Genomic DNA, 20,690 nt, shown 5'->3' with positions numbered 1-20,690 from the left:
TTTGAAAACTTGGTATCCGGCCTTAGGACCGACTAATCCAAGGGGACAAATTTCACCGCCCACTTGTGGGGGCCCCATTTAAAGCCAGAGTTTTTTTTGCTTTGTATGGACTTAGCCCACCGAAATTGGCACCAGTGGGAATCGAACCTGACACCTTGAGAGAAGCATACTCCAAGGGCCCAAGCCAACACCACTCGACCAACCCCAAGTAGATTAATTTTATGTCATTTAATTTGTAAAACTAACGTATTTGATATTACTCATATAATTGACTGTTATTTAATTCAATATTATTAACTTTTGTTTTAGCAAATATTAGTACCTCTTTTTGGTGGTAGTAACTCCAATAATATGGTCATCAACTCCTCTTCTTCTTGGTACAAACTCGTCATCGAAATTTATTCATAAACAACGGTATCATTGAAAAGAAGAAGAAAAACTCCAATAATATGGTCTTGTAACAAAAAAAAAACCTTTTGTTGTGCAGGAGAAAGGATCTCCTCTGGTGTGAATTTTGACAGCTGGGAGAGCAATGTGGTTTTTTACCACTTAAAATCCATCATTCAATTTTTGTTTGTATTTTATAATATTATTTTAAAAAACCTTTTAGCCTCTTTAAAAAAAAGTTTTAAGTTTTTTTTTTTAAAAAATATATTCATATAGCTTATGATGAGAAATCAAACGAAAAAAACAAGAAATTTCAAACCATTAGAGAGCATTACCCAGGTAGGAGAGTTTTTACAACTTGAGCAAACTCGTGAGTTGCAGAATTATAAGTTCTACCAACAAAATAAATTGAACAACCAAGTAAACTCCCCATACAATCCATAATAACATTGAAAATAGACTTAATTAGTAAAATGGTCCCTTAAAGATTTTTTTAGTTTCACATTTGTCCCTTAAAGAAAAAAAAGTCTGAATAGGTCCTTAAAAAAAATGCCCGAATAGGTTCCTTAAAGACATCTTCGTTAATCAGTTTTGTGCTATACAAACATTTTTTTAGGGACCAAACTGATTAACGGGGATGTCTTTAAGGGACCTATTCAGACTTTTTTCCCTTAAGGAACCTATTCAGACTTTTTTTTTCTTTAAGAGACCAATCTGAAACCAAAAATATCTTTAAGGGACCATTTTATTAAAATTTTTGTGCCCTTAGCGGTCAGTCTTCTCGAACATCCTCCAGAACCTTCCTACTTGCATGTCATATAAAATGACCTTTATTCCTTCTTCAACAATGACAATAAATATTCTTTCATGTTGCTCTTGTCCAAAAACAATCTATTTAAATTCACTTTCAAATTACTCACCGATAGTTTCTTCTCAAAAGGTTTGCAACATCCAAAAATATTATTGGTAAGCACACCAGGAATCATCGGTATATTTGGAGGGTTGCATTCATTTCCCACAACAACATTAGGAACAATGATTTGTGGCGATGAATGAACATTGTTTTTTGAAACCACTGAACGAACATTGTTGTTGTAGATTCTTTCGCAAATCATTTTGCCACCATTAAAAAATGTTCTTAATCAAATTTCTAATTTTTTTATTAAAAAATATACATGGAACTATCATTTGTAACTTATATATAAAAATTGGATAAATATTTGTCATTGATAATTAAATTAAATTTATTCATTTAATAAGTTTTACAAGAAATAAAATAATAGTTTCACTTTCATAAAAGGAATGGGGTTAAATGGTCTGCATGCCTCAAGGCGCTTTAGATATTAATCTTTTCGATTGGACTTCCATTAACAAGTACGAGAGTTTCCCACATAAGTATTAATTACATAGTAGTATTACATACTACTATGTGACACGAATGCTGGATAATCAAGTCTCTTGAGCATTTGAAGATCTATCGAAAGATATTAATCACTTTGTAGATCCTAGTTTCTTGAAATGATAGATTGTCTGTACATAAATGAATACAAATTAGGCATAGTTTTTATATAACTCTTTTCCTTACGTTCCTCTAATTTCATTGTAGCCAAATCCTTCTATTCTTCAATTGTCACAACTAGTGATTAATGATTACATTAGTGATGAAGTTCATGTTATATTATCCAAATTTCAATCATCATATTGTGAATACAGTATACGTTTACGTAGACGCTGATGTCGGTGTTATCTTATCTAAATCTTAGTCACTCATAGAGGTGGGAACAGGCCAGGCCGGCCTACATGGCCTTAAGGCCTAGCCTACATAGGCTCAGGCCAGGCCAGCCTATTTCTTTAAATAGAGCAGGCCAATGCTTTTTTATAAGCCTATTTAGCTAAAAAGGCCAGGCCGCAGGCCATTAAAAAAGCCTTTGAGGCCTACTAGGCCGGCCTATTTAAGTTAACATGAATAATATTTTTATTACGATTATTATTTATATATTAAAATTTATACTTTGATTAAATTATAAATCTATTAACTTTTTAAGTAATTTAAGTTTATTAATCTACATTAGTTTTTAACATATATAAATGTATTATTATAAACTAGAATTGAAATATGATGACATATATAGTCAAATTCTCTAAAATATCAAATGGAACATTATTTTATTAGTTCATAAGTATATTTCAAAATAAATATAATTATTTATTTAAATATGTTCATATGAAATAGGCTTTTAAACAGGCTAACAGGCCACATCAGACTTTCAAAAGGCCAGGCTCAGGCCTAGAATTTAAGCCTATGATAGGCCACAGGCCAGGCTCAGACCTTCGATTTTTTGACAGGCCAGGCTCAGGCTTGGCAAAGCCTAGCTCGGCCTAGCCTATTCCCACCTCTAGTCACTCAATTAGATCACAATTAAAGATTACGCTGAAATCAAAATTAATTTATCCAAATCTCAAACATTCAATCATATCGTGATTACATAATGTAAGCATTGATGTCAACAATATTTTATTTAAATTTAGTTTCCCAAAATTTGACGTGATTACGGATTATGCTAATGTAATTGTTGATAACACTCTATTATATAAAGTTCTATCATCCAATCAGACTACGATTATGGATTACGTTGACGTCGGTGCTAAAATTAGTTTTATCTTATCTAAATGTCAATCATCTAATCATATATTGCAATTACATTTTATATTTACGTAGACGTTTACGTCAACGTTATCTTATCTAAATTTCAATCACTCAATCATATCATGATCGCATATTACACTAAGGTCAGTGTTATCATAACATGTTTTGCACAAAGACAAATATTGCAACAAACATTGATAATGATTACCTTGTTTTTTTTTTAACCATTGACAATGATTACCTTATAAAAACATTTATTGCAAAAAACCTTGATAATGATTAGTTTATAATAAAAAATGCTAGTAAGAAATTCATTTGCAAGAAAGAAAATAATCATATGTGGCAATATTTAACACCAACAAATTATAACTATTCTCTCTCCCATATATGGTTAGCCAATTCCTAATTGGTCAAATTCCCTATTTTTAAGGATTCTTCTATTTCTTAGTCACCTATTCTTGAGGTAGAAATAGGAGAAGCATTGGGCCTTTTGAGCGCTCTGAAGTGGGCTAACGAGATGCAATTGCATGACATGAATTTTGAGATGGATTGTAAGCAGATTGTCGATAGTCTCTATAATACCAAAACTTATTCCTCCGAATTTGGGGCTATCATTACTGACTGTAGGCATTTATTAGCCACATATATGGTGAACTCTCATGTTAAGTTCATTATGAGACAAGTCAATGAAGCTGCTCATAATCTTGCTCGGGTGGCTCCATCTTTTGCTAGTTTCCATAGTTTTAGCATTATTCCATCATGTATACACTCTATTTTTTACGAAAAAGTTTTTATAGCATATCATTGATTAAAATGTGTTCATTACAATTTGGTATATCAACCAAAATTTGGACACTAGCTAAAGATGGGGCTGCCGTAGAAAGGGCATGGGCAACCTCATTTGCTTGTCTCCTTACAAACTTAACACTAGAGTTTACATAAAAAGAGGAAAAAAGAACTCTACAATGTTGAATAATAGCACCGAACTCCATAAAGTCTTTCCTGTGATGACGAAAACTATCAACCACCAATTTGGAGTCTAGTTCAAAATCAACCGGACCCAAATTGAGTTCATGCACCCACCGTACGTAAAGCAGAGAGAAAACCAAGAGCTTTAGTTTTAGCGCGAATAAAAGCACCGATCTCATCGCGAATACAAATACCAAAACCAATGCAGTTGTTATTAGATGGGAATGCATCATCAATATTGCATTTGATTCTCCCCGAAGATAGTTTTTTCCACTTAATTACATTCATTTCAGTCTACACATCCACTGAAGTAGTTGTTTGAACAATTTTGATGTTCTTCCAATCATTAAGAAAATTCATTGCTCACGAAATAACAATTTGTTGCGGTGTATCTTTGTTGTGTCAAACTTTGTCATTTCGCTGATTCCAAATGCTCCATATAATCACAGCAAAAATCCCAGCTTTGTCTTTGTCTACTTGTTGAAGCAAGGCGAATATGACAGCAGCAGCATCGGGCTGCTCTTCAGAGACCTGCAGTACTCCTTGTGCAAAACCGGTTCGGTTCCATATGGTAATACTGTTCCTGCACTTAAAAAACAAATGAAAAGAATCCTCATCATGATCCTCACATAAGACACAGCCCGTGGGACATTTGATCCCTTAATCTCGGAGTCGAGCACATGTAGGACAACAACGACGACAAATTCGCCACAATAAATTCTTTATTTTTGGAGGGGCTCGAATTCGCCAAAGCAAGTGCCATGGTCCATTAACTCGAAGATAGGAGGTGTCAACTAAATCAGTGCTGCAAAATTTGTAAGCACTTTTGACAGAATAATCCCCGTTGCATTCCAAACGCCAAATACGTCGATCCTCCATAACCATAGGAAATAATGGCGTGGTAATAATTTTAGCAACATTGGTCTCATCAAATAAAGTAGATATCAATGGCATATTCCAAGACTTCTCTTGAGGATTTAAGATGTCACTAACACATAAATTATCAACAAATGGTGAGTGATAAGAGATATTTAACAAAGAACCATCACTTAAACACCGATCGTTACAGAGAGATATATTATCACCCTGTCCAATGCTCTATCTACTACCTTCTCTAATATTAAATTTCGTGGAACATAAACTTCTCCCGACAAAACTAGGATTATGTCCAATATTGGCCTCCAAAAAATTAGCATTAGGAAAGTACATGGCTTTGAGCAACCGAGCAGTAAGACTTTGAGGATTATTCAAAATACGCCAACTTTGTTTGCCAAGCAAAGCTAAATTAAAAGTGGATAGGTCTCTAAAACCCATACCGCCATTGTTTTTGTGCATCGAGAGCCTTTTCCAAGAAAGTCAGTGATCCTTTATTATGGCTACCGAAATGTCCCCACCAAAAAGAATTCATCATCTTCTCAATTTCATCACAAAGAGTTGAAGGGATAAGAAAAATACTCATTAAATAAGTTGGAATGGCCTGTAGAACTGATTTAATGAGTATCTCACGACCAACTCTAGATAAACATTTACTGCTCCAAGAATTAATTTTCTTCCAAACACGTTCCTTGATAAAGCTAAAGATGATCTTCTTACTTCTTCCAATCATAGAGGGAAGTCCTAAATACTTTCTGGTTCCAAGAACTGCTTGCACACCCAAAGTGGTTATGACAGCATCTCTATAGGTTGAGAATCATTTCTGCTACAAAAGATTTCTGATTTTTGAAAATTAATAATTTGACCGGGCGCAAGCTCATAGGTGGAGAGAATATTTTTCATCACTAATGCTTCAGCAACATTTGCTCTGAAAAAATGAAAGATATCATCTGCAAATAACAAATGGGACACAATAGGTGCATTTCTGCAAATTTTAACACCATGGTTATCACCTCGTGCTTCAGCATGTCTAATAAGAGACGACAAACCTTCAGCATGTCTAATATGGAGAAAGGGGATCCCCTGATGAAGACCTCTGCCGGGAGTAATAGGTCATGACACCTCTATTGTTATTGAATAAAATGAGATAAGATTTTTACCTTAAAAAACAAATTCTTTATAATGAGGTCATGACACCTATGGCCGGGAGTAATAGGTCATGACACCTCTATAGCAATGCTCTACTCCGGTCCTATATATAAGAACACAATGAGAAAAACACACATATCAAGAAAACTTATTTTTTTATTAAAAATTATAAAATATTATGTGTTATTCTAAAACTAACCTTGTGAATGTGTCTGTGTAACTAATACATAACATTGGAATATGTTGCATTTTATTCAGTTTAATAAGGGTATATAAGAGATTATTTATTTAATAAAGAATAAATTTAATGAGTGTTTATTATAAAAATGACAAAAACAAAATTCCAAAATGTTCATATATATAGGACTGGAGGGAGTATAAATTTGGCTTAAATGCAATTTTACCCCATATTTTGAATAAATCAGAATTTTACCCCTATTGGCCTAAACTTGTAGTAGTTTTATTTAGAAAATGCACTTCACAAAATAATACGTAATTGATTAAATTAAATAAATATCACAATATTTTAAATTTCTTACCGTCCATCCAATACACTATTAAAAAAACAAGATACATTTCTTACCTTTCATATCCAATACACTATTTTTTATTATTTATACTATTTATTATTATTATTTATTATTTAAAAACAAAATACTATATAACTCCGTTTTGAAGCGTCTTTGCTTCTCCCTCCCCAATTGGAGAGGATTAGGGTTTTTGCAATCGAATTCCATCATTCAATTAATTAATTAATCCTTAACAATGGCGAATCGTACTGATCCAGCAGCTAAGAGCATAAGAGGAACAAACCCTCAGAACCTAGTTGAGAAGATTCTCCGCTCCAAGATCTACCAGAACACATATTGGAAGGAACAATGTTTCGGTTTAACGGCGGAGACATTAGTCGACAAGGCCATGGAACTCGACCACCTCGGCGGTACATACGGTGGTAACCGGAAACCCACTCCTTTCATGTGCCTCGTCATGAAAATGCTCCAGATTCAGCCTGAGAAAGAAATCGTCATCGAATTCATCAAAAACGATGATTACAAGTATTTTCTCAACCCCTTTATATCTACAAATTAAAAAGTTTCGATTTTGATTCTATTTTTTTTTTTTTAATAATCTAATTTGTTAATGTTTGATTTTCAAATTGTAATGCAGGTATGTGAGGATACTTGGTGCATTCTATTTGCGTCTTACTGGATCTGATACTGATGTGTACCATTATCTGGAGCCATTATATAATGATTATAGGAAACTGCGGCGAAAATTAGCTGATGGAAGTAAGTTATTGAAGTTATAGGACCTATTTGGATTGGCTTATTTGAGCTTATATATTGGCATAAGTTTTGTGAGAGTGTTTGGGAGAACTTATGAAAACAGATTATGACAAGTTATCTAATATAGCTTATGAAAACAGCTTATAGCATATATAAAAACAATTTATTTTTATACATTAGCACTTATCATGATAAGTGTTTGTGCTATAAGCTGCAAAAAAGCTGTATTTCCAAACAGGCCCTTAGTAAACTCTTAGGTTGTATTTGTAATCTGATTATCTGTTACATATTTGTTAATGTTACTTGTTGCTATTGATTTTGCAGACTTTGCTTTGACACATGTTGATGAGGTAATTGATGAACTTCTCACAACAGATTATTCCTGTGATATTGCTATGCCGCGTATTAAGAAAAGGTATTGTTTTATTGTTAATTTTTTTTCTCTATTGGAATGTTTGGTTTTAAAGATTTTGTTCTGCTTACTCGGTCTATAATATGTGTTTTGCATGATATAGGATAATAGTATTTTGAGTAGTAGGCAAAATATTTGTCTCCAATGATTACACCTTGCTTCTTTATCCTCTCCTGTATGATGAATTTTCTGTAATAACAAATCCATCCGGAGTATCTTATTTGTCCGATACATATACCTTTCCTGTTTCTAGACCAACTAAAGTCTATCTCTTGTAAGACTATACGGAACTTCCGAAAACAAGTTGCTTCCATTAGTATGTTTTCTATTAACTGATGTAAACATTTTTTCCTCATGAAATACAATGGGTGTTGTAGGAGTTAAGAGTAGTATTGCAGTGAACATAATAAACAATGCCACTTTCTTCCTTGAATGCACTTCACTATGTTTTCCTTGGAGTGCTTTGAGCAATTTCCCTCCTTTTTTTTACATAGTAAAGTGTATATATCTTTTAAAGTTTCCTTTCTATTTGGTACTTTCAAATACAGATTACATCATCGTATTTTTGTGGTGTGAAGAAGTTTATTTTTTTTCCATCTGTTTTCTGTAGGTGGACTCTTGAATCTCTTGGTGCATTAGAACCTAGACAAAGTGCACTTGAAGAAGATTTTGAAGAGGAAGAGGAGAATGAGGATAATGAACAGCCTGCTGAGGAGCTTGAAGATAAAGCCCATGAGAAGGTGCTTTACTTAGCAATCCACTTTTCATCTTATTATTTTATACTAATGCAAGTGCTTATGATTTTTTTATTTATTGTTGAATGGTTTACAGGATTATTATCGTGGGCGAAGCCCTGCAAGGGAGAGAGATAGGGATAGAAGACGTGATAGTCATAGACACAGGTCAGTGTTCTCTTCTTGCAAATGTTTTGTAACTTCATATGAATTGATGTAGATATGAATCTTGTCATTTAGATAGCTTTCCTGGCAATAAATTTTATTTGCTTTCTGGTTTGTAGTTGACTTTGCTTGTGCATGAGTGTATCTTTAGGGTTTATGTTGGAAGCTGTTTTTGAACTTGCACAGAAACCTGCCCACACACACACACACTATGTATATATATCTTCACAAAGTTATATTAATATTTCCACTATGGCATTATGATCCATTTGTGGTATACAACCAGCTTCCTATAGTAAAATTCAGTGATCCTGCCAGGTTTCTCTGCACTGACAGTGTGCAGTTGAGAAGTATGATGGGTCAAACAGTTATGTTGCATTGGTAAATGTTCTCCATGATCATGGTCATATATATTGAAGATTTGGATTTTTCCCTTTAAAAGAAGTGTTTGATAATCTCGTTGCCTAGTTTTTTAGTCTGAGGTTAATATGAATGATTCTCCACTTGGTTATGAGTTATAACTATTGAACAACTATGACAGTGTTCAATTTTATGTAAAGCTTTTCTATGAAAGGAAATTAATCAGTCAAGAACAAAAGTATAGTGCAAGAGACAAAAATCCTTCTGGAACATTAAACAAAGGAAACACATAATTTTACAAGACTGAGAACAACATAGGCTGAAACTTTCATAGCTCTGCAGCCCTTGAACAGTTACAAAAATGACGTAGTAATTTCCCTCTATCTCTTCAGCGTCTTAGTGCGTGATTCCATCAAATATGTAACCGAGATATCGAAAAATGAGTTAGTTTTCATTTAAATAATTGCATTGCATGCACATACATCTAAATGGTGGTAAAGTTGTTGCTGATGGTTAAAGCAATTGACATTTTGATTTATAGATTGACTTTTTTCGCTGTTATGCACTTTAAAATGTTTTGTTAGCCTATGAAGTTTACTAATAATTTGCTTTTTTATGTCCTTTTCATAGGGATCGCGACTATGACAGAGATTATGATAGAGATTATGACAGAGAGCGTGGACGTGGCCGAGATAGAGATAGAGACAGGGACAGGGATAGGGAAAATGAAAGGGACAGAGATAGGGAGAGGGACAGAGACAGATATCGTCTGAGGGAAGAAAAGGATTATGGTCGTGAGAGAGAGGGTAGGGAGCGTGAGAGGAGAGACAGGGATCGTGACCGCGGTAGGAGGAGGAGCTACTCAAGGAGCCGAAGTAGAAGCAGAGATCGCAAGGAACATGATGGTGGTGAGTCCAGAAAGAGACATGCTCGGAATAGCATAAGTCCTAGAAGGCATGGAGATGGAGCTGAGGATGGCGAGCCAAAGAAGAAAAAGGAGAAGAAAGAAAAGAAGGAAAAGAAGGATGATGGGACTGACCATCCAAATCCAGAGATTGCCGAAGCAAACAAGTTACGAGCATCACTGGGTTTGAAACCACTGAGGATGTGATCTGAACTGTTCAACTTGAATGTGGACTGGGTTCCAAAACACTAGTCAATAGCATGCTACCTTGAGGTTTGCAGCGTGTAATGTGCTTTCTGATCCTGTACTGCCCTTAGTGGCAATTATCAACTCAATAGGAATAGTTTGTCATACAAGTATGTACTTATGTTGCTGCACTGGTTTGAGCTTGGTTGTCCATAGCTCTCGTTTTGATCACACCTTTATCTATATTGTCAAAAAAAATTCATGTAATCGACCAAATCTATTAGTACTCTGATAAAGGGGTAGAAAAAAACATTGTGGCATTGCTTTCATTTGTAATATGAATATGATTAAAATTATAGCAAATCTTTTCTTCAGAATACAGAATAGAAAATTACCAAAAAAAGAATAAAAACTAGAAAAAAGTTGTAATGATGATTAAGCAGTACCTAATTACCAAGTACAAAAGGGAACAAACCTATGCAAAAGCTAAAAGATACGAAATATTTCTAAGAAATATTCATATTTAAAAAAAGATGCCACCATGCCTTTGTCAAGAAATAATTTCTGGTAAGAGAAGCTTGTCTGTATCATAACTCAGGTATCCTGGGCTTGGAGAACACAAGGGTCTGCATTTTCGTCCCATGAGAATCCTTTTTTTGCACAGTTCTCTGTCATTATCCTCATCAACTTTTTTCCCTTTCTTTTTCATGGAAGACCTTATCATCTTCAACTTGAGGCGAATGACAACTAATTTGGATGGAATCCTAACTAAGCGCCATGAACCAACCTTCCTCCTAACTTGTCCGAACCTGGCGACAACACCATGCAAATCGTTTTTACTAGCCCTCCATTTAGCTGTAATGAAACTATTCCACCCTTTCTTCTTCTCTAGAAAACCCAATAAAAATTTCAGACGTTGCTCTTCCATTCTGCTATGCTTCCCTTCACCTCTTTGATTGTTCTCCAATGCCTGCTCAAGTAAAAAAAGCTGAGACAATGCAGCTGCAACTGGTTTTGGTTCAAACTCATTCGACAATGCACGTGCAGCGATATCATGCTTCACTTTTCCATTTTTCTTCACTGTGGATGGATATTTGACAAATGAATATCTCTTGTTTCCAAGGACACTAGAGAAGACTGAGCCAAGTGATATCCTTGGCTTAGCCCTTATGCTCCCCTTGTTTGTATCACTTGAAATGGCTTTGTCTTTGCCTTGGAATTGAAACTTTCTTTGTATCATTGTAGCCATAGGTAACCTTGGGACATTTATCCTCAACTTTGGATGAACTTTCATGGTAACTATGGCGTGGAAATCAATTAAGCTCTACAACCACTAACCTCTAATTTGGGTTGTTTTAGTCTTTGAATCTTTTATTTCCCACAGTAGATGCACGAGATAGCAGTTATTCAGTTATTATGACCGAGGAATATATAGAATGTGGGGTAAGTGGGGAACAAAATTCAATTTCAACACATTAGTTGACAAGTGGGGACGTGTACGTGTAGTGGAAAATATAGGTGGTTTTTGGATATATGAAACTATTTCAACTTGCAACATAATGGACTTGTGTTGTGTAGGGGAAAATATTTAGAGTTTAATTGTTATACACCGTTATTGTAAAGTTATTTTGCACATGTATCTAATAATATGTTGTCACATCAATTAATAAATGTGATATGTCATGTGTTTTAAAACATATTTCGTCAATATATTATTGGATGCACGTGTAAAATAACTTTAGGTGTATATAAATTAAATCCATTTTTGTTTAGTCCTTGTTATTTTTTTAAGTTACTTGCTCTTTATATTGAAATGACCCATTTAAGTGAAAGGATTGAGAAAAGTAGTAGATATGGGATTATATGAGATTTGAGAATAAAGAATTGAGGTAATTTTATGAGTGTGAATTGTATAAAATCAATTTTATAAAATATATACCGCTTGTGTTGAAATTTATACATTCACTTGCATCTTACCACGTAGATAGATAACTATGGAGATGAAATCAATTCTATAAAGTATATACCACTTGTGTTGAAATTTAATGAAAGGTTAAATATGCTTTGTCCTTATAAAATTAGCAAAAACTTAATTTTATTCCCTACACAATTTGTTAACTTTTAATCAGAGATTAATGACAAGTTTTATGCATATCATTCTACCCTATATAAACAGAAACTAAAATTATAATATCTATCTATTCTATAATTAAAAGGATGTTACCCAAAAAAAAAAAGATCTTAACCTCATTTCTAACTCTCCCCACTGTCAATCACACGTGCTTTACAATAAAAATTAGAGACTGGCTTTAAGTTTAACAGTTTTTACAAATAAACTTTAAGATATGATTTAGACTATTTTTTTGTGAATATGACTTAGACTAGATAATTCTTAACAGTCAATTGATTAATATGATATTCATTTTCGAGTAACAGAACTCGTAATTGAAACCAAAAACATGTTCCTGTCCACCTCTCCCACACAAGAAAATAAATTTGGGAGACAGACATAGAAAGCTAAAGGATATAAATGAAAAGGAACAATTAAACAGAGTATTCATTATGGTGTTCATTACAAATGCTACTATTGGCGAGCGATATGTTCTTGTTACAGATGTCGATGCTTCCATTTCTCCATTAAATGGAGAGATTTCTCTAAAACAGTCCTTCTCCTGCCAGAATGAGTTTATTAGTCAGCCAAATTTCAGTCAATGACGAAGACTTCAAACTTAATAGTAACAATGTGTCCAAGAGAACATCCAAATGTGTGTCTGTGTGTGCGCGCACGCGTGTGTGGAAAGGACTATTAAAACATGTTACTATTTGCAACAATAGTTAAAAGAACTTACGCAATTCATCTAATGAAATTTTATCAACGCTCTCTCCACTCTTGATGAGGCGAAGTTTTCCTGAAAAGATAACATAGAGGACAATAACACAATGTAATCCCAATATGAGCAACAACAAACTATCAGTTTGAAATGAGTAAAGAGAAACTAAAGCAATTATCTACTTTCAGAGTTCTTAATCAATCCCAATATGATCATACTCATGCAGATTGTAACATGTCTTCTTAAGGCCTAAAGTCTGATCCCTCTTAGCCAAAGATAAAATCAGCCTCTCTGTGCAAAGAATACATGTTTGGGTTTGCAATAAATAATGAGTTAAATTAACTGCATATAATAGAGGTAATTGCTGGAATAAACACTGTTACTTTTAATTAAGAAATTAGCTCATACACCTCAGCCTCAAACAGCAACATTGATGATGGGAAAGTTGATCCAAATTGTGGTCAGGCTAAGTTTTGAATAATAGTCACTCATTCCCCGCATAAAAATATACTTCTTGTCATTATATTACAGATATTTCATACCCTCTGAATGTAGAAACATGCTAGTGTAGCCTATGGTTCTCCACTACAATATCCCCACTCCCCCAAAACCAGGAGACAAAAATGGGGAGCTCTGTGTCTAACCTAATAAAAGGCATTAATGATACAAGCGATGTAACATAACTACTATAAAACATCCAGTATCCACACAGCAGAGATTAGTGTTTGTTGGCCTTTGACAGAAAGCATAATGAAGAGAAAGAAAAAATGTATACAAATCACCGTACCATCACGACGAATACATATCTCTGGAATGCTTTTAACTTCACCATTAATACTATCATTGTAAACTCTTGTCTCAATATCACCCTCAACATACACTGAAGAACTGCATTAAAGCTTCATGGGTCAGGCTTGAACAATTTTATATTTACAACAAAATTCAATATCCCCTTGTATGAACACTTACTTTTTAAAAAGTTGTTGGACCGCATAAGCCCCCAGTACATCATTATGTACAGCAATGCGATGCCACTGAGCAGGTTTTGGCAAATCCTTTGTTCCTGAAATTCTCTGGTCATACATCCCCCCTGTCCCAACTGTAAAGATGGTTACATTCTTCCCATTCCTTAATATCTTCTGCACAGGGGCTTGCCCAACTTTTCCACAAATAATTGCCTGCTTCAAATCACTACCATGTTTGTCAAATTATTTGTTGAATGCAACAAGCAAATATAACACCACTTGTCATTTTGAACAGACAACATAAAAACTTTCTCAACAAATTATCTTCTATACTAAAGTCTCAAGCTCTGTTTAGTGAGACTGTTCTTTTTATTAGCGTTAGTGCGACCATTGTCCAAAATCAAATTTATTTATTCGAACTCGCAGATTGCTAGTTCTGATGAAAAAATGAATTCTATTAAAAACTTGCACTGAAAAACCTCTACACAATCACAGCAGAAGTACTATATGCCTATATGGTTATGCACTTACAATTTATCTCATAAATTAAGGCCTTCAATATAAATAAGTACTTTCTCCGGTCTCATATATAAGCAAATTTTCACTTTTTTATGTTCATTCAATTATTACTGTATCTGGTCTGGACCCAATACAGTAATAATTGAATGAACATAAGACTGGAGGGAGTATATAGCTATATGGTTAAGTCCTTAAGTTATGGACATGTAGGTTTTCCTAAAGAAGTTAAATAAGATGGTTTCTTCAAAAAACAAAGATGTAGAAACTAATTTCAACTTAATCAAGAACTAAGATATTGTTTTTAAAACTAAGCTATTAGATTTTTTCTAAATTTTTTGAAGTTCTAAGTTTATGGATTAGGTCTTCTTTCAACATTTACAAAATCAAAGTTCCATCATAGAGAAATCAATCAACAACAGCCAGTACCTTATGCACACCCCGAAATCCCCAACCTCTTCTAGGATCAACACCTTGAAGTTGTAACTCAGGTCTACCACCAAGGAAATCATCAAACTCATCATCTAATTCTTCCTTGACTGTCCCACCATTATCACGTGAAGGCTGATCAACATCAGTTTCAGATGTAAATGTTGAGTACCGTAACGCCGCCGCGGTTCTCGGCACAGAAGCTGATGAATTTTCAAGAACAAAATCAAAGTTCATAACAACTCAGCAGCAAACATTTTGTCATAATATGAAATAAAGTAAACTATAACATTTCCTAACAGGTGTTTGATAAAATGCTTCAATGAAACTTAGAAATGAAATATAACATTTCCTACCGTGAGATGAGAGTTGTAAATGCTTGGCAAGTCTCAGCGCAATAGAATTCATTTCCAGTAACAAACCTTCAAAACTGCAAGGAAAGGTTTAACTTCAAAACCGAATGAAGTGTCGTTTTTTTCCTTTTCTTTTTTTGTATCAATCATGGTGTGAGTTTAAGCAACGCAGATGGGCCAGACTCATATAAATATATTGGGCCAAACTTAAAGTAAAATTTATATTAATACCGCTAATTACATATCCTCACCATCCAAGTGACACCGGTGTTTTTTTTTTGTTGGTAAATTAAGGTATCTGCCACGTGAAATTGGAGAGACTAATTCCTCGAGATAACTGAAATTCATTTAAGAGTTTGATCTCTTTCAATAAATATTTTTTTTCTTCATATGCACCGGACAGTGATTGAACCTTGACCTAAATAGTTAAAGAAATTAAGGATCTACCACTTGTGTCGGATGTTGGTTCACCAGACATCATTTAATTAATAAAATGTCCAATATATTCTTAATTTTCATGGACCACCAAACATCCTCTACAGACAAACACAACCTTAAGTAAGTCACAACTCCTGATTTCGGAATGGTGACTTGTTAAATAACTTGGGGGACGTGCTCGCCGTGTCGAACTGGTCTCAGAAACACAAAGGCCCAAAATAAAAAGTTCTTCGCATCCTTGGCCACAACGGATGACATTGATGGGAGCCACCCCGTAACAATCAGGCTCCAATGACCTAAATACCCTCTCTATAAAAGGCGTCTACGAAAAACACCTCAATATATGCAATTTTAGCATAACCCTTATTTTTAACTTGATGGTCAAATGAACACTTGCTAATCCTTAGACCAATAGCAATGGGTGAAATAATTGACCAACTTGAATGAATGGGTGAAACATCAATTACTTCAAATTAGGCCACTGTCTATACCAAAAAAAAAAAGGCCACTGTGCTTTTTGTCCCATTTAGGTAGTTTTGTAGTTTTCATATTTATTTTGATTACTATTAAACGCACCTTCACTGTGCTTTACTATGACTGCACACTTTTATTTAAATTTTGGTCACTTGTTACATTTTACAAATGAAAATCCTATCACAGTATACTAGTTGAAATTCCTCTCAAGTTATGTTAAGCACGTTTGCTAATTACGCATATGCAGCTCCAGTTAAGTTCAGTTTTTGTTTAAAGGAAAAATGTTCTAATTCTAGTGATCGGGATCATGTCATCTATGACACAGACGCGCGACATAATAAAGATATAGAAGCAAACGGGATGTATACTGTTAAACATGAAATTATCGGTTAGTTACAAGACGTTAGCAATCAAACAAATAGAATTTATCTACTAAACATCTTTGTTCTTGTCAGTCAGTCCAACAGCTGAGCACAAGCCAAAAAACAATTTGCAACAACCTCCAATGGACCTAACCTAACTATCTCAACCTCATCTTTTACACACTTATGAAAATCATCACCCAAATGTAGAACCAATCATTGCTCACACTGCCAGGGGAAAAAAAATACTAATATTTACTATGCTACTAAAATGGAATACTAGATAGTAAACTATATTGTTGTCACTCAGAAGACGACTTCAAGACCTTTTTCCTTCCATGGCATCTTTTTTCTTCTGACAGTTTGCGCAGAGGAATAGACCTTCTCGTGGTTTAGATACTTGAGTGATAAAATGATCGGTGTTGACTGATAAACCATCACCAGAGGGTTGATCTGCTAGGCAAACCGCACAGCGGTAAATACCAGAATTTGTATTGGAAGGAACATCGTTACCTAGCCTGCAATTTAAGAAAAGAAAAAGGTGTAAAAATCACGCGCACAAACAATAATGCACACAGGTCGTGATTATAAGCAAAAATAACCAAATTCACACTTATTAAGAAATTTAGTTCAGTGCAATTAATTTTCTTGATCTCACACGAAAAAGTAAATGTATTTTCAAAAGAACCCTTCATACGGGACTTTGGTCTAAGCAAACAAAAGAGTCATTTGAAATTTTAGGAATGACGTTATTAAATAGAGCAAAAAGTAGTTAGAATTGCTTATAATTGAGACCATCCTTTATAAGTACTTTTTTGCTTATATTTGAGACTAGACGAAGTAATAAACTTCAAAAGGCAGCATGCAAATATAAATTTGGCAGTTATAGTCTAAGAATGACCTCTCTGTAAGCATTGCAGAACCCTCTTCAAATAACTCTTCCACAACCCCAACTGCAGAAAGCTTATTAGTTCCTTTATTTGTAGAGTTTGGAGATTTCTTTCCAAAGAGAAGTGAACTTAGCATATTCTGTTTCTTTCTAGCAATTGTTGCCATTGGCGACATAGGGTAGTCTGAAGGAATAATATCTACAACAAGGCAGGTTGTATCATCCTTCAGTCCTCTTGACCTTAGAGCTTCCTGTTAAGATTAAAAAATAAATAAGGCATTGATTAGACAAGAACAAAACTTCCATTTCTCAAAAAATAGGAGCATTGCCCCAAATAACTATCACCTTAACCACCAGCTTTGCAGCAAGTTCTGCAGGTACACCACGACACGACTTGGCAGCCATATCAGAAGACAAAGTATCCCAAATACCATCGGAAGCTATGATAAGCCTTCCGCCAGCATTTGAAAGCTAGGGAACGAACAAGGGGAGTCAGTGAGCATTGAAATTTAGAAGTAAACACCTTCACATAAAAGGGTCAGTAAGATAAGACCATGAAAATGAAACCAACTCACCTTCACTTGCTTAACATGTGGTATTGGGACGATATATTCTCCAACATCTGTGTCGCCTATCGATCTAGAAAGGCACAATCCACCGGGCCAGCAGCGAAGTGGCCCCACCTAAACATATTAAAAAACCAAATCAAGTTAGATAAGCGCCATTATGTGAAAGGAATATGAAGATAACACATCATACCTCATTGCCTCCAAATACATTGAGTCTTCCTACTTCACCACCACTGGCAGTAACACGTTCCCTCTCTTCTACATTCTCTTCCAATCTGTGATCAACTGTCAAGAGAGAAACAACACCACCCTGGGCATCTAATATGCATCGGGAATCTCCAACAGATGCAACCGTAACAGTCCATTCATCGATAATAACAAATGTAGCTGTTGTTCCAGATGTTTCTCCTGCAGGTGAAATTGAAAAGTTAGAATGAGTGTATGTGCACAAACAAACTCCAATAAGGATACAGAAAACTCCGCATGTACCTTTTTTCTGAAATTCCATATCAGTTTTGACGAAAGCGACAACTAGAGCCCGAGGCAGAGCTTGAAGCCATTCCTCCCTGCTTATACCTTGCGGTATTGCACTCATGACATTGTTTAGTATGTTTTCCTTCGCAAAAATAGCAGCAGATATACCATTATGCCCGTCAAGGATCTGCCAATCAAGAATTCCTTATTGATATCATAACCATTGTGGGAATAAATTGACGCTCCATTTGATCACTGAGAAAATGTAAGAGAAGAAAGAAATCACACACTTCAACTCTCTTTTACTAAACCCGAGAAAAAAATTCCTTTCGATGGCGAGAAGCAGGACCAATTACCAATTCATTCTTATGATCTTATCATAGGCAACATTATCATTTCTAACTAATCAAATATCTTTCTCCAAAAGTCCAAACATTTCAGTTAAAACAAAAGGATGATAATCAAGTTAACTAAATACACATACAACACTTACCGCAAAGACAGAAAACAGCGTTGAAGAATCCCCGGGAACCCTCTGACAATCTGTCTTGATTAGAAAATAATCTTCGCCTTTCTTTGCCAAACCAGCCTGTCCATACTTCACAAAAGGCTTCTCTGTTTTTCTATTCCGTAGCTCACGCCCGATCAGTGTTGCCAACGGAACAGGTGGTTGCTTCATCGTTGATAATTCAGTCTTACTCATCCTAGTCTATAAGTCAACATTTCTGTACTCCAGTGAAGAAATCCTAATCATTCAAACAAAATCAATATATTCATGTTAAATTTTGAATAAAAATCCAAAAAACTCTTTGCTATTACAAGTAGATCTACACATGTTCAGTGAATGAATCAACATTATCAACAACAACACAATCCATAAACAGACTAAACATAGAAAAACAGAATCAGTGTATAATTTGACACTATTAATTCATTTTCAAAACAAAGATCCATTTAATTTAAACACCCTTAGATCATCAACAATCAATAATTCACATTATAGTAAAACATAAAAAATAATTTATTTTTTTTTTAAAAAAAAAAACCTTACTTCCATAGAACCATCTAAATCAAAGTTGCTTCTTCACATTAAATCCAGGAAGGTGAAATATCAAATAAAATGAATCAAATTTTGCAAATATCATAGAATGTTGATTACAAAAGCTGGCAAAAATAAAACTTTACAATTAGCTCATAATTGTTTAACGTGTGTCCAACTATACTTCATTTTTCAACCAAAAAAAAATCCCAATATTTTAGAAAGGAAAAAAAAAACGATTTTTATAATAAAAAAAAGTGGATTCACGTGAAAGAAGAAATGGGGTAAGTGAAAGAAAGAAAACTCACGGGTGAAAAATGGAGATTGAATGAACAGAAGAGAGAGATGAAAAACCCTAAAAATGGGTATTGGAGAGAACAAAGAGATCTTTGTTAAGTTTTTGGTCTCTGAATCGTTCGATTGGTACACAAATGTTACTAACACAGAGGAAACGCGGAAAAAGAACAAGAACTAATTTAATACAGGAAATAAATTAAAACAAGAATGAATAGACCACCTCGTAATGACGTTTTCGTCTATTATGGGTGAAATAATTATTTTTTAAAAAAAAAATATTAAGTTTTATTTTTTTTGTCTCTAAAAAAATTTGACAGATTTTTGTTTCTATAATTTTTTTAATTAATACACCTGATTTTACTCTTTTTTTTTTAGGAATTAAAAACTCATTTAACCTTAAATTTTAAAATGAATATTTGTTTTCGTCCCTTATAATTTTCTTTTCTTTTTTAGGTATCTGCTTTCGATTAGAGAAAAAATCCCGTTTTTTTCTTTCCTTTGTCTTTTTTAGGTATGTAGCTTAATTGAATTGAAAAAAACTCATCCTTCTGATATTTTTCGAATGGATGAACTCATTAGCTTTTTAATTTTTATTGTCTTGTTGGCGTTTTTATATATTTTAAAATATATTATGAACTTTCAAATGATAATTTTTATAGTTAAATTAAATATTTTTTATTAAAAAATTTGGCGGAGTATCCCGCCAATCCGTCATAAAATGTGACGGGCTACGATATTCAACCCATAAACTTTAATTTATCCGTCTGTCTCACACAATTTTTACAAATAAATTGTTGTAGGCGGATTGACCTGTGTTATTATTTTAATTTTTATATTTTTATGAATTAAATACACGAGTTTTAAAAGAAAATGTCAAAGCTAGGTAAGATATTGAAATGTGGGTTGTATCCCAATTGGCAATTAGCAAAGCATTAGTCATTGTGTCGCACCACTTAACTTAACTTATGAGGATTTATGAAAC

The 20,690-nt window shown here is 34.1% G+C and overlaps 4 protein-coding genes across 7 annotated transcripts; 1 reads left to right on the top strand and 3 right to left on the bottom strand.

The window, feature by feature from the left end:
* The first annotated feature begins 6,670 nt into the window (after positions 1–6,670).
* On the top strand, positions 6,671–10,449 carry LOC123892583 (pre-mRNA-splicing factor 38). The gene is made up of 6 exons (XM_045942441.1): positions 6,671–7,080; positions 7,193–7,314; positions 7,636–7,726; positions 8,334–8,463; positions 8,555–8,625; positions 9,613–10,449. Exons 1-6 carry the CDS (start codon positions 6,791–6,793, stop codon positions 10,091–10,093), a joined length of 1,185 nt encoding a protein of 394 aa, XP_045798397.1. The 5' UTR covers positions 6,671–6,790; the 3' UTR covers positions 10,094–10,449.
* A 59-nt stretch (positions 10,450–10,508) lies between these two features.
* Positions 10,509–11,366, bottom strand: LOC123888538. The gene has a single exon (XM_045937615.1). The coding sequence runs from the start codon at positions 11,364–11,366 to the stop codon at positions 10,623–10,625; it is 744 nt and encodes a 247-aa protein (XP_045793571.1). The 3' UTR covers positions 10,509–10,622.
* A 1,092-nt stretch (positions 11,367–12,458) lies between these two features.
* Positions 12,459–15,325, bottom strand: LOC123892659 (single-stranded DNA-binding protein, mitochondrial). Of its 2 annotated transcripts, none has more exons than XM_045942534.1 (6): positions 15,170–15,325; positions 14,814–15,016; positions 13,873–14,084; positions 13,691–13,791; positions 12,922–12,981; positions 12,459–12,744 (listed from the first exon to the last, which is right to left on the bottom strand). In XM_045942534.1, exons 1-6 carry the CDS (start codon positions 15,219–15,221, stop codon positions 12,728–12,730), a joined length of 645 nt encoding a protein of 214 aa, XP_045798490.1. In that variant the 5' UTR covers positions 15,222–15,325; the 3' UTR covers positions 12,459–12,727. The 2 variants fall into 2 exon arrangements, with proteins under 2 accessions (XP_045798490.1, XP_045798557.1); XM_045942601.1 differs by having other exon boundaries at positions 13,873–14,081.
* Positions 15,326–16,424: 1,099 nt separating this feature from the next.
* LOC123892382 (probable protein phosphatase 2C 5) lies at positions 16,425–19,936 on the bottom strand. 3 transcript variants are annotated; one of them, XM_045942196.1, is made up of 8 exons: positions 19,720–19,936; positions 18,866–19,118; positions 18,388–18,559; positions 18,089–18,306; positions 17,905–18,012; positions 17,675–17,800; positions 17,342–17,580; positions 16,425–16,958 (listed from the first exon to the last, which is right to left on the bottom strand). In XM_045942196.1, exons 2-8 carry the CDS (start codon positions 19,073–19,075, stop codon positions 16,760–16,762), a joined length of 1,272 nt encoding a protein of 423 aa, XP_045798152.1. In that variant the 5' UTR covers positions 19,076–19,118; positions 19,720–19,936; the 3' UTR covers positions 16,425–16,759. The 3 variants fall into 3 exon arrangements, with proteins under 3 accessions (XP_045798152.1, XP_045798211.1, XP_045798289.1); XM_045942255.1 differs by lacking the exon at positions 19,720–19,936 and adding an exon at positions 19,424–19,625; XM_045942333.1 differs by lacking the exon at positions 19,720–19,936 and adding an exon at positions 19,424–19,569 and having other exon boundaries at positions 18,388–18,627.
* Positions 19,937–20,690: the final 754 nt, after the last annotated feature.

Source organism: Trifolium pratense, linkage group LG1, assembly GCF_020283565.1.
Source record: "Trifolium pratense cultivar HEN17-A07 linkage group LG1, ARS_RC_1.1, whole genome shotgun sequence".
NCBI lineage: Eukaryota > Viridiplantae > Streptophyta > Magnoliopsida > Fabales > Fabaceae > Trifolium > Trifolium pratense.
This window is presented reverse-complemented; position numbering and strand designations above follow the sequence as displayed.